Below are 13,242 nucleotides of genomic sequence, written 5' to 3'. Positions count from 1 at the left end.
ATATATATATATATATCGTACTTTAAATTATGTTCGTTTTCGACGTTATAATTTTATATGATATAATTTTAATTTTTTTGAGACTCTAGTTCATAAAATGATCTAACTATCGTAAAGTTAAAATAAAGTGAAGGTTAATGTTAGCTACTTTCTCTCACGTTAGTCTAAACTTATTCTAAGTCAACGAGAATGATAAATACATAATGATGACGTAAACACATACTGTTAATAATTAACCCCACAGCCTGTTATAATCATTGAAAATAATTAATATGTAAAGGCCTTTAAGGCCCTATTAAATAATTTTAACATGTTTCTCCTATTTTGAACGTAAGCATATAGACCAATACACCATATAAAATCTTTAGTTATGGAAGTCTAAGCCTAACACTACCATATACTGAACCGAAGCAATAACTTACATATAACAATAATAAACTTAACACTCCAATGAAAGAGTTAAACTTAATAATGAGTATAACTTATACCCGTTAGGGACCATCTCATCTTTCTTTAGAGATCTTTAAACGTTTATTTATGCTTTTAGTTAAGCTGTGCTTGAATGTGTATTTTATTAATATTACTATGATTTAATGTGCCCATGAAATCACTTACTAGCTAGCTAACTAACTAACTAACTAGCTAACTGAGAAAATATTGATATCTTACTGAGTTATCAGGCTACTTAGTTTTATGCAGCTAACAAGCTTTTCCGGTGGAGGGTAATAAAATAATGTGTCACGCAAAGGAAAACTTGTAAAAGCTATCCATTTGTCTTGGAAAGTGATTCACTACGTTAAGTAAAATATATTGTTCATTTAAAGATTGTAAACCTAAGAAATATTATTGTTTTCACAAGGCCTTTTAAAAAAAAAATCTGTCTTGGCAAAATATTTAGTATTTTCTTGCAATTTATTCTGATACTTTGTTCTTCCGTTGTTGTTTGTTTTTCTGATACTTTGTTCTTCTGTTGTTTTTTGTTTTTCTGATACTTTGTTCTTCTGTTGTTGTTTATTTTTCTGATACTTTGTTCTTCTGTTGTTGTTTGTTTTTCTGATACTTTGTTCTTCTGTTGTTGTTTATTTTTCTGATACTTTGTTCTTCTGTTGTTGTTTGTTTTCTGATACTTTGTTCTTCTGTTGTTTTTGTTTTTGTGATACTTTGTTCTTCTGTTGTTGTTTGTTTTTCTGACACTTTGTTCTTCTGTTGTTGTTTGTTTTTCTCATACTTTGTTCTTCTGTTGTTTTTTTGGGGGGGGAATGAAGGAGGGGTGGTGGAAGGGAGTCAGTCATTAATCGACTTAAAGTAAAGGAACGTTAGTAAGCTTTTAGGATTAAAAAAAAAAAGATTATTTCAGTGGCAATCCGTATTTAAGCACCCAGTGGTTCAGTGTTAAATCTGCATTACAACTAATACGTTTAGTGTTCAGAAAGTGGAACAAAAGAGCTTCAACGGAGAAAAGGATTAACATGTAAACTCCGAAATTTGAAAACATGTTTGGATCCTTTATCCCTTTCCTTAATCCAAAAAGTAAAATAAAACAAAAAATGGCAAAAATAAAATGTCTAACATTTGAACGGAATAAACGTTTTTACTGTTTGATTGCTTCTGTTGTTTTTTTAATGGTTTGGTTAGTTTGGAATTTCCCGCAAAGCTACACGAGGGCTATCTGCGCTAGCCATCCCTAATTTAACAGTGAAAAACAGCTAGTCATCACCACCCACCGCCAACTCTTTGGCTGCTCTTTTACCAACGAATAGTGGGATTTACCGTCACATTATAACGCTCCCACGGCTGAAAGGGGCGATCATGTTTGGTGCGACGGGGATTCGATATAAGATATTTAAAATGTTATATATATAAAGAAAGAGAACAGATGCGAATAATTCCAAAAAGTATTAACGTTAATTCTTCCTTTTTGAATACTTAAGCTTAATCTAGAATTCATAATCTATACAAAGACATAATAACCGTACACAAGACGTTATGTGGCGGAACGTTGTAGTCTGTACTAATTTAGAGTTAACTTCAGATACAGAACAATAACGTATCATTAGTGAGTAACGTTCTCACATCGCTAATAGTACCTAAGGTCTTGAAAGTTGAACTGTTGGATTCTCCTTGATTTATTCTCGGAATACATAACGTAGAAATAGGCAAATCAAGACTACAGATTATACAACGCACTGACAAACCACTTTATAATATACAAAATATATTGATCTTGCGATATGACAGGCTGATTTTTCCAAGCCCGTTCCCTTGGCTGTGGTTGAGTCATGGTTGAGTCATGTAAATACAGAGGTTTAATCATGTCTTATTTAATCTATAAGGTAATCGGTAAATGGCAATGATAAATTATTTCCGATATTGAAAGGGACGTAATAGAAGCCATTCCTTCTTAACAGGATTACTATTATCATAATGACTTGCTTTAACAGGTTTCTCAAAGACGTTCGTCATCAAAATGTCTGGAATGGTCATAAAATAGAAAATTTTGGTTGGTTGGTTGGTTTTTTCTAGATACCTGCACTCTGTCTGCCTTGGGAAAATGAGTTACGAGAGACTAACAAGGAAATATGACACCAGTAAAAACTATGATTATTTGTAGCTAGAAACTGAACAATGGAAAAACAACTGAACAGACGTCAGACTAAGTCCAAATTCACTGAGTCATCAGACGTTCTATGCAACGGAAATTATGAAAACAAAACTGACGATGGTAACATAGAATCAGCACGAAAACCATTTAATTTAGGTCAAAATATAAAAATACTCCTTCAGTAGTGTAGAGTTCAAACTTATGACAATGAATGGCCAAAGTTGTGGTCATTGATGTATGTTTCATCCTTTTCACTATTGAACAATGAATAACTTGAAGTGGTTTGATGTATGTTTCATCCTTTTCACTATTGAACAATGAATAACTTGAAGTGTTTTGATGTATGTTTCATCCTGTTCACTATTGAACAATGAATAACTTGAAGTGGTTTGATGTATGTTTCATCCTGTTCACTATTGAACAATGAATAACTTGAAGTGGTTTGATGAATAGTGTTTCATCCTTTTCACTATTGAACAATGAATAACTTGAAGTGGTTTGATGTATATTGTTTCATTCTTTTTCATTATTGAACAATGAATAACTTGAAGTGGTTTGATGTATAGTGTTTCATTCCTTTTTCACAATTGAACAATGAATAACTTGAAGTGGTTTGATGTATGTTTCATATTTTTCACTATTGAACAATGAATAACTTGAAGTGGTTTGACGGGTGGTGTTACACCTTTTTCACTATTGAACAATGAATAACTTGAAGTGGTCTGACGTGTGGTGTTTCATCTTTTCACTATTGAACAATGAATGATTGGAGGTTGTGGTTTGATGGGTGGTGTTACACCTTTTTCACTATTGAACAATGAATAACTTGAAGTGGTCTGACGTGTGGTGTTTCATCTTTTCACTATTGAACAATAAATAACTGGATGTTGTGGTTTTTACTATTGGACTATGAATAACTGGATTTTGTGGTTTGATGGATGGAGTTTCATCCTTTTCTCTATTGACAGAAACCCGAGTACAAGTGAGGGTTAAAACCACACGAGACTATTGATCCTGTGTGTGTGTGTGTGTTGTTCTGATAGAGAAAGTTTCTGGAGGTGCTGTAATGGTGTGGTGATAATACTTGTGAAATGAATTAAGGTGTTTGATTTCTTAAGAAAAACGCGTAATATCACGAGTGAGCCTGAACTTTGTAGTTTACCTACAGATAGAGATTCTTCCAATAAAATAATGTACTACTCGTACAGTCTGGGAATGATTTTAAAAGCATGACAATAATTTCGATCATCTTAATTGGACAGCACGATCACCTGATCTCAATTTAATTGAGCATTTATGGGATAAACCTGAACAGTAGGATCGCTACGTTAACCTTCTACCGACACTGTGAACAAACTAAAAACCATAGCAGTTACTACAATTGAACAACATACATTCCCGAATTTTGTAAAGTTTATTGTACGACGAGCCTATAATAGTATATCAATGAAAGTGATAAAATCCAATATTAGGAATCCTAATCAAGTGACGAGTCAGTTTATCAACTTTAATTACTTGTAATATGTGAATTTTAGTTCACAAGGAAAACAGGTTATCATATATAGTTTTAAAGAATAGATTGAATATTATAGTGTTATTGGTTCCATTAATTGTATAAACAAAGCTAATTATATTATGCCCGTTCTTTCGTATACATCTAAAGTATTTTATTATAAATAGAAAAATAGGTAATGCAATCGAACTTTAACGATTTATTACATTTATAGGACTAGGTGTCTTTCCTTTAAAGATGTAAAAAGTTATTCGAGACGATGAATATGTTTTAAAATTATTTACGTAAGAAAGAAAATAAAATGAATCTAAGATATTCAATATCTTATTCACTTTATTGAATCTAAGATATTCAATATCTTATTCACTTTATTGAATCTAAGATATTCAATATCTTATTCACTTTATTGAATCTAAGATATTCAATATCTTATTCACTTTATTTAGCAGACTCTTCTTGATAGTAAATCGTAAAATTAGTGTTGAGGATATATATACAGGTACGTAACTACTTCCTATACTTTAGGAGATGCATGACCTTACAAAGTAAGAACACTATACACCGTTTCGTGAATCGAAACGTTAAAACTACTTGAACAAGAGCAAACAGTAAAATAACTGTAAAGGTGTTGGTTTATCAACATGGAGGAAACGTTATACAACGACGCCCACAGATACATTTATAAGGTATTACTGATAATCATTAATAAGTAGTTAATTCAAATGTCTGACGATGGTAGTTAACATTTGAAATATCACACTCGTATAACATCAATACTTCAATCTTTTAGTTATCTATGTTATATATTTTACTTCGCATAGCTCTTTGTGTGTGTGTATGATGTAAAATCGTTTCGCTATGGTTTTTTTTTACAAATAGAAATTGAAACACTGTTTGTGAATCGAATGAAATTACTTTCATGACAATATTGAAAAATACACTACCCACAAGGCCCTACCGTGGGACAGTGGTATGTCTGCGGATACATAGTGATAGAAAACCGGGTTTCGACATCCGTGGTGAGTAAAGCACAGATAGCCCTTTGTGTACCTTTGTGCTTAATAACAAAAGACAACAACAACAACGTACCCTCAAAATAAAAGATTAATGTAGAAATAACCCAAAGAACAAAGAATTCGAAGATGTCAGAAATAACATGCTGGTAATAATTAACACAAGGTGTGTAATTTATTCCTTACTTTCAAAAAAGGTAGGAGTACGTTAATGAGGAGTCAAAATAACAATTTTGTAATTAAACTGTTTTTAATGGTTATCAGGTAAGTCTGTTTCATCTACAGTTCGTGGTAATAAATAACGGATAAGACAACATTCATAACAATCATATAAATTTACGACTTGGTAACAAAGCACGTGTAGTAGTTCTTTTGACGTCAGTGTCTTCATGTTTCTAATCAGCAAGGCTTTACATGGCTAGGTTCGTAATCTGTCCCACCAAACATGCTCGCCCCTTCAGCCGTGGAGGCATTGTAATGTGATTGTCAGTCCCACTGTTCGTTGGTAAAAGAGTAGCCCAAGAGTTGGCGGTGGATGATGATAACTAGCTGCCTTTCTTCCAATCTTTCACTGCTAAATTAGGGATAGCTAGCTCAATAGCCCTCGCGAAATTCAAACAAACTAATCGCTACCTTTGTCTCATGGTCAGAACTGGGTTGAATTATTACCTAAACATAAAATATGTAGTGATGATTATAATAATCGGTTTTAGGCAACACATGTTGGCTACATTTAATCAGTTCTAAACATAAAATATGTAGTGATATTATAATAATCGGTTTTAGGCAACACATGTTGGCTACATTTAATCAGTTCTAAACATAAAATATGTAGTGATGATTATAATAATCGGTTTTAGGCATACACATGTTGGTTACATTTAATCAGTTCTAAACATAAAATATGTAGTGATGATTATAATAATCGGTTTTAGGTAACACATGTTGGTTACATTTAATCAGTTCTAAGCATAAAATATGTAGTGATCATTATAATAATCGGTTTTAGGCAACACATGTTGGTTACATTTAATCAGTTCTAAACATAAAATATGTAGTGATGATTATAATAATCGGTTTTAGGCATACACATGTTGGTTACATTTAATCAGTTCTAAGCATAATAGATAAACATTATATATGCATATATACATATGTAACATACACAAATGAGATGTAGACATAAAAAGGTTAAAGTCACCTGAACGAAGTTTGCTGAACCATCGTTGACACTTACGAACGTTCAAAACATTTCCATAAACTGCTTTGATATTATTTGTGGCTACAGAGGCGTTATTTCCCTTCTTATATTCAAACAGCATAACATGCCGAATGTGTGTCTCGTCGTATGCCATCACAATAGAGGATTAGAGGCTACACTAACGTGACGTTTAAGCGGTTCGTTTAATTATTATACGTGATGTACATTTTTTGGGAGGTTGTTAATGAAAGTGTTCCAAAACGCGACATTAATTTCTTGACGCCTTAATATTATTGCGTTATTCTCTACAAGTATTGGAAATAATTGTTCTGCATTTATTAAGTAATCTGTGTTGTTTCACAATACATTTCTACACGTACTTTACTAGGGAAAATCCTAATACTTTACTTATAAATTTAAAAATTATAATAATTGTAACTTGAACCTTTCAGTGCGTAAGTATATACGTAATTAGTTGTGCTGAAATACATAATAGTAAACTTGAACCTTTCAGGGCGTAAGTGTATACTTAATTAGTTGTAATGAAATATATAATAGGAACTTTAACCTTTAAGGGCGTAAGTATATACTTAATTAGTTGCGATGAAATATATATAACCTTTTTTTCTGAGTTTGAGAAACTGAACGTCACTTACTACGTGCCCAAAGATGCCTTTCACAGATTTTAAAATTCATGGCTATTTACTTCAGTTTTAATACTCGTGCAAAGTTAGCAAAGCGGATTTTTTATAGCATTCACAGTATGTTGAAAGTAGAAAAATAGCAAAGTTAACATATAAAAAAAATGCACATGACAGAAACAAAGCTATCGGAAAACCTATGTTTTTGTTTGTGTTTTACAAGTTTACCCGTTTCGAGGATTTTGTAAAATAAAATTTAAATATACATGTAAATGTATTAAAGGAAACGTTTTTAATCTTATTGCAATTAATAATAAAATGAAATGAAACGGAGCATCCTCTACACCATCTTTAGTCAACAAATAGATAATAATAAACAGGTGTCTTCAACACGACTAAGGTAGCTTAACTCATTAAATCAGCATCCGAAAATCTAACAACAGATTCAGAGCCAAATAACTGATAATTCTGAATAACGTTTTACTCGCTCTCTTTGTCTCGCCCCCCAGTGGCACTTACAACGATACCCGTGGTGGGCAGAGCACAGATAACCCATTGTTTAGCTTTGTGCTTACTTTACAAACAAACAAACTCTTTGTCTCGTCCACCAGTAGCACTTACAACGATTACCCGTGGTGGGCAGAGCACAGATAACCCATTGTTTAGCTTTGTTTTACAAACAAACAAACTCTTTGTCTGTCTTTCAAGCACACAATTTCGAACTGTACCTCAATCATAATTTATAAATGTGACAGCTTTCAGAAGAACCTCTGACATCAGAACCTCTAAAATTGACTGATATACTTAACAATGTTCAAAGGTTTAAACAGATTATGATAAACAGAACAAAGAAAAAAATTCAAACAGTCGTGAATTTCCTATGCAAAATAAAATTATATAAAGCATTGTTCTGTAATTTTACTGATTAGGCAAAGTAAAAGTGTTTATATTTATATGAACAAAATAAACCAAAACAATAATAAAATATGAACAAAACACTGGATAATAACATAAAACTTTCAGAAAATGTAATTCATTCAAAGATCAAAAATTCATTGTTATGGCTTAACAATCAATTTCGTGTTTCCTGGACAAAGATTTTTTTTCCGAAACACAAAGTTACTAGAAAAAAGAATAGTTTGTGTTTCGTGTTTAATGAGACAAATTTGAAAATACAGATTTACCCTGATTCAAATATCGTTAAAATATTTAAGAAACTATACTCTTCAGCAAAGTTGGTGAAATATTCATGAAATGTTGTTTAAAAAATTCATTAAATAACTGAATGAAATATTTTCCAAAAATAATCGTTGGAAATATTAGCCTGTAAAACTTAGCCTGCAAAAAAAATATTAGCCTGCAACAACTAATTCCTTTTAATTCTCTTAAACATAGTAGTTTTCAGAAAATCAAGTTGATGAAAAATTCAAGAGAAAGTAAATATTAAGTTTCATCTTTTTCAGCTTTTTATTATATAGTTAAAGTTTATTCGTCGCTGTGTGATCATCTTGGACTTTACTTAGTAGCATGATAATGGCAAAATACTTATCGGCCTGATTGTTTCTGTAAGACTTAAGAATTAATACAAAACGACTTGGACGAAACTAAAAATTCAATCAAGTTCTTGTGTTAATAGTTACACGTTCATGTTGGAACACGATTTTTAACAATGCACTAACACAAATCACATTACTTCCAGGAATTTCATGCAGACTTGAACATGTTTACTTATATATGTTAAATACTGAACAAATTCCTAACATCTCGCTAGTTTGTTTGAAGTTAAGCACAAAGCTGCACAATGGGCTATCTGTGCTTTGTCCACCACGGGTATCGAAACCAAGTTTCTAGAGTTGTAAGTCCGCAGACATACCGCTGTGCCACTGGGGGGGGGGTGCAAGTATTAAGGCCAAACAAACCTTAATAATTCACACCCTATGTTACTCAAATACGAAACGTATTATGTTTAAGATCTATAAATTAATTCGCGTTTTATTCTATTCAAATACGAAATGTATTATATTTAAGATCTATAAATTAATTCGCGTCTTACTCTATTCAAATAAGAAATGTATTATGTTTAAGATCTATAAATTAATTCGCGTCTTACTCTAATCAAATACGAGATGTATTATGTTTAAGATCTATAAATTAATTCGCGTCTTACTCTATTCAAATACGAAATGTATTATGTTTAAGATCTACAAATTAATTCGCGTCTTACTCTAATCAAATACGAGATGTATTATGTTTAAGATCTATAAATCAATTCGCGTCTTACTCTAATCAAATACGAGATGTATTATGTTTAAGATCTATAAATTAATTCGAGTCTTACTCTATTCAAATACGAAATGTATTATGGTTAAGATCTACAAATTAATTCGCGTCTTACTCTATTCAAATACGAGATGTATTATGGTTAAGATCTATAAATTAATTCGCGTCTTACTCTATTCAAATACGAAATGTGTTATGGTTAAGATCTATAAATTAATTCACGTCTTGTATTATGTTTAAAATCTATAAATTAATTCGCGTCTTACTCTATTCAAATACAAAATGCAATAATAATTTTATTTTGACTGATTTATGCATTTTTACCACATAGCTTATTTTCTATAAAATTTTAATTTGAATACGTTAGTAGCTACATTTGTTTTTCTAAATTTATTTATTTATGAAGATTCTTCCATCACTAACTAATTTATGACAGCTTAAATTGTGAAAGTTATAAACCTTGGAGTAAATTTGTTATAAAAGCATAAAAATCATCAATTAGCTCTTTATTAGATAAGCATGTGATACTCTTGTTTACTTGAAAGTTACAGTTCTACTGGAGTATCACTTTTAACATTTAGTTTGATAACTTCTTTTTAAATATTTGCCACCTTTCATTTGTTTTTGGAACACCATTAAGTTTACTGACAGTAATTAACTTAGGGTGTTTTATAACTTTAAGAGAAGAAACACTTTCTGTGTTGAATCTCTTGGTATAAACGCTAAGAACTTTAAGACTTTCCACTTTCTGCAAAAAACAAACAAATCTAAAATAGAGAGTGTTTTTCCTGTAAATAATTAAACTTGAAATACGACGGAAATAAAGAACATAATAGTACTTTAAGCTTTTGTTGTTTTTTTTCTTACTTTTTGAAAAAATAATGTCTACACATTAGACGTGTTATTTTCAAATATGAGACATTTTCATGTAATATAATAAATACCAGTATCGTATAGACTTTTCTAGGCTGAAATTTTGAAAAGAATCATACGAGTGGACAGTTATTATTCATTATTCATATGCCAACTTTTAAGCACAAATTTTCTAAATTTTATAGAATTATAAAATTCTCCTAATTAAAGAGTGTTTAGCGTCACGTGATATTAGCTAATAATAATTATAATAATTATAATTATTATAAGTAATTAGCGTAAATAACGTTGTTTGATACAGCTGTACCAAGTGCATACTGGTGATGACAAGAAACTGTTAATCTATATTCCATGGCGTTACTATAAAGGAAGTTATTAACACTGTTTTAGAGGAGAAAATATTACCATATATATATTAAAGAATCCGGTTAATGTCAATTACTATCGAGTGTCACTTTCTTAGTGGCTGTGGTTTGTTGGTGTGTATTGACAAAACGTCATGATATCTAATAAAAAAAATCTTAGGTATGAAAAAGGTGCGGCCAAAATGGATTCAGCGTGGATTGGGGAGAATTTTACAGCAAATATTCATTCATTAATTAGCCAGGCCGCATTTTTTGTTCAACTTGGGGCATGATGGTGGGTAAAACAAAATACGCAGGTTAACTCTCTAATGAATGAATATTTGCTGTAAAATTCTCACCAATACTATGAGTGTTTAGCCGCCAATTTTGATTTCATTTCTTTAAGTCGTACCCTGAATCCATTTTTGGCCGCACCTTTTTTTCACACTTAAGGTGTTTTTGATTATATTTTAAAGTACACATGACTTACTTAAAACCTTAGAATAACGATGACCTATGAAAAGATTAATGATTCTTAAACAACAATGTAGCTAATTTAATCAAGAAATATGATTAACCAGCCTTGTTGAATATTAACAATTTTTGATAATTTAATAATTAATAAATAGCTTATAATAAATATTACAAGTAAGACTAAAATTAATTATTTTACTCATTATCATCATATAATGTTAGTTATTTCTAAGATAGTCATAAGAACGGCATAAACATGTACTTTTTATATTTATTATATTATTTATACAGCTTAATTAAATATATTGGTCATAAGGTATTAATATTAGGCCTAATATACATTAAACACTGTATTTTTTATGAAAAATGCATTTCATTAAATTCATACTTTGCCAGCTTAGAAAAGGCACTTGGATCATGTGTATTGAAAATGTCTCAGAACATACTGCTTTTACACGACAGGACTACTGAAGGCAGGCTATAAAAACGAAAAATGAAAGACTAAAAAGGAATTGGGTTGACTCGTTATTCCTGTTACACGATAGGAAGGCAGACTGTAGAAACAAAAAATGAAAGACTAAAAGGAAATGAGTTGACTCGTTATTCCTGTTACACGATAGAACTACTGAAGGCAGACTGTAAGAACAAAAATGAAAGACTAAAAGGAAATGGGTTGACTCGTTATTCCTTTTACACGATAGAACTACTGAAGGCAGACTGTAAGAACAAAAATGAAAGACTAAAAGGAAATGGGTTGCCTCGTTATTCCTTTTACACGATAGAACTACTGAAGGCAGACTGTAAGAACAAAAAATGAAAGACTAAAATGAAATGGGTTGATTCCTTATTCTTCCTTCTACTAATGTTAATAAATAACACTAAAATTTTTTATAATAAATGAGAAACCAGTTGTTTTAATTTGTTCTTACAATTGTTATATCGTTCTTAATTACATTAAAAGTTTCGATCCTATGTATTTTAGAAGAAAATTGTATTTTTTTAGAGTTTTATGGTATGTAATATCTTAAAATATAACACCTGAATTAGTACATAACACAAAAGTTCAGTTAGATATGTGTTCTTAGTTGGATATGAAAACCTAAAAATAAAAAAAATCATATTATCAGTGTTGAGAAGATTAATTTCATTTCAACAGGCATTTAAACAATTCCACGTGTTATGCACGAACATACAAAATTTACACCTTTCATGCTTTCTTATATCGCAAATACAAACGTTAGCCACAAAGATTTGGTTAGTTCTACATTTCTTAGAAGCTTAAATATATATTTCATTATTTACATTATCTGTTGTTTTTCGTGAACCTGCAGAAGTATGTTAACCTTAAAAATAAACCAAAAGAACTTTATATTAATGAAACATGTTTACGTTCCAACGTGCATTTCCCCACCTTTATTTTAGCGAATGATGTCATCATTTAATTTGTTCTAACATAATTAAAAACTTATTATTAACTGTCGCTATTTAAATTACATTCCGAAAGTATCGAATAAAAACTTTACTTAATGGGTTAATAAGCATGTGATATTATATAAGATTTAAATAATTCATATAGAGAGTGTTAGTTGACTTACGTAGAACCTGCAGGGCTGCCAAAAAGGATAACAATATCCAGTCATACATACAAGATGTTAAAGCCAGTCACGGACTCTGTATGATATAAGTAGATTTTGAAAGTGAAAGTTTCACCGTGTGTTTCCTCCCTGTCGAAGGTTGTAGAGCAGTTTACGGATCAATGACGTCAAGTTACGTATAACAATAACAGCTTCAGCACGAGATAAAACAGTAGAACGTTTTTAGAAAATCGACTACTCTTGTAAATGTTGGTTCATTCATCGATCCGCCAGGTGAAGTCTGTGTTGTCCAGGTGTGATAGCAGAGAGCTAGCTTTAAGCACTTTCATTTTGTTGTGTAATTCCAGTCTCTCATTGGTAGACTCGGTCACGTGCTCCAGTTCCTATATATTCATTGGGTTTGTAAGTGGGTTTCATGATTTACCATTTCTGGAGAATATCATCTTCTTCGTAGTAGTTTAATTAGTGAATCGATTCAAAATGTAATAAAACAGACTAACCAGAACGCAGCTACAGCTAGAGTAAAAAAAGAAAACAATTTATTAAAATATAACAACAGATATCCAAAATAAAACTTTCAAACAACTAGGAGACAGATTTAATCACTTACAAAAAAGAACAACAATTAGTAAGCCCGTACTTAGCCAGAACCAAGTACAAATATTAATAACTAATACACCATAAATATCAATTCGATTAATTTCAA

General features: G+C 31.0%; 1 protein-coding gene across 1 annotated transcript in view; it reads right to left on the bottom strand.

Moving 5' to 3' along the window:
• Positions 1–12,618, bottom strand: part of LOC111088982 (lachesin-like) — a 61,098-nt gene extending 48,480 nt beyond the window's left edge. Inside the window, exon 1 of the mRNA XM_022400483.1 lies at positions 12,537–12,618. Within this exon, the coding sequence (XP_022256191.1) occupies positions 12,537–12,585 (49 nt within the window). The 5' untranslated portion in view covers positions 12,586–12,618. The remainder of the gene's footprint in view (positions 1–12,536) is intronic.
• Between the last annotated feature and the right edge of the window lie 624 nt (positions 12,619–13,242).

The sequence above is a fragment of the Limulus polyphemus genome, unplaced genomic scaffold (genome assembly GCF_000517525.1).
Source record: "Limulus polyphemus unplaced genomic scaffold, Limulus_polyphemus-2.1.2 Scaffold4921, whole genome shotgun sequence".
Classification (NCBI taxonomy): Eukaryota; Metazoa; Arthropoda; class Merostomata; order Xiphosura; family Limulidae; genus Limulus; species Limulus polyphemus.
Note: the sequence above shows the minus strand (reverse complement) of the source record. Positions and strands in the feature narration are given on the sequence as shown.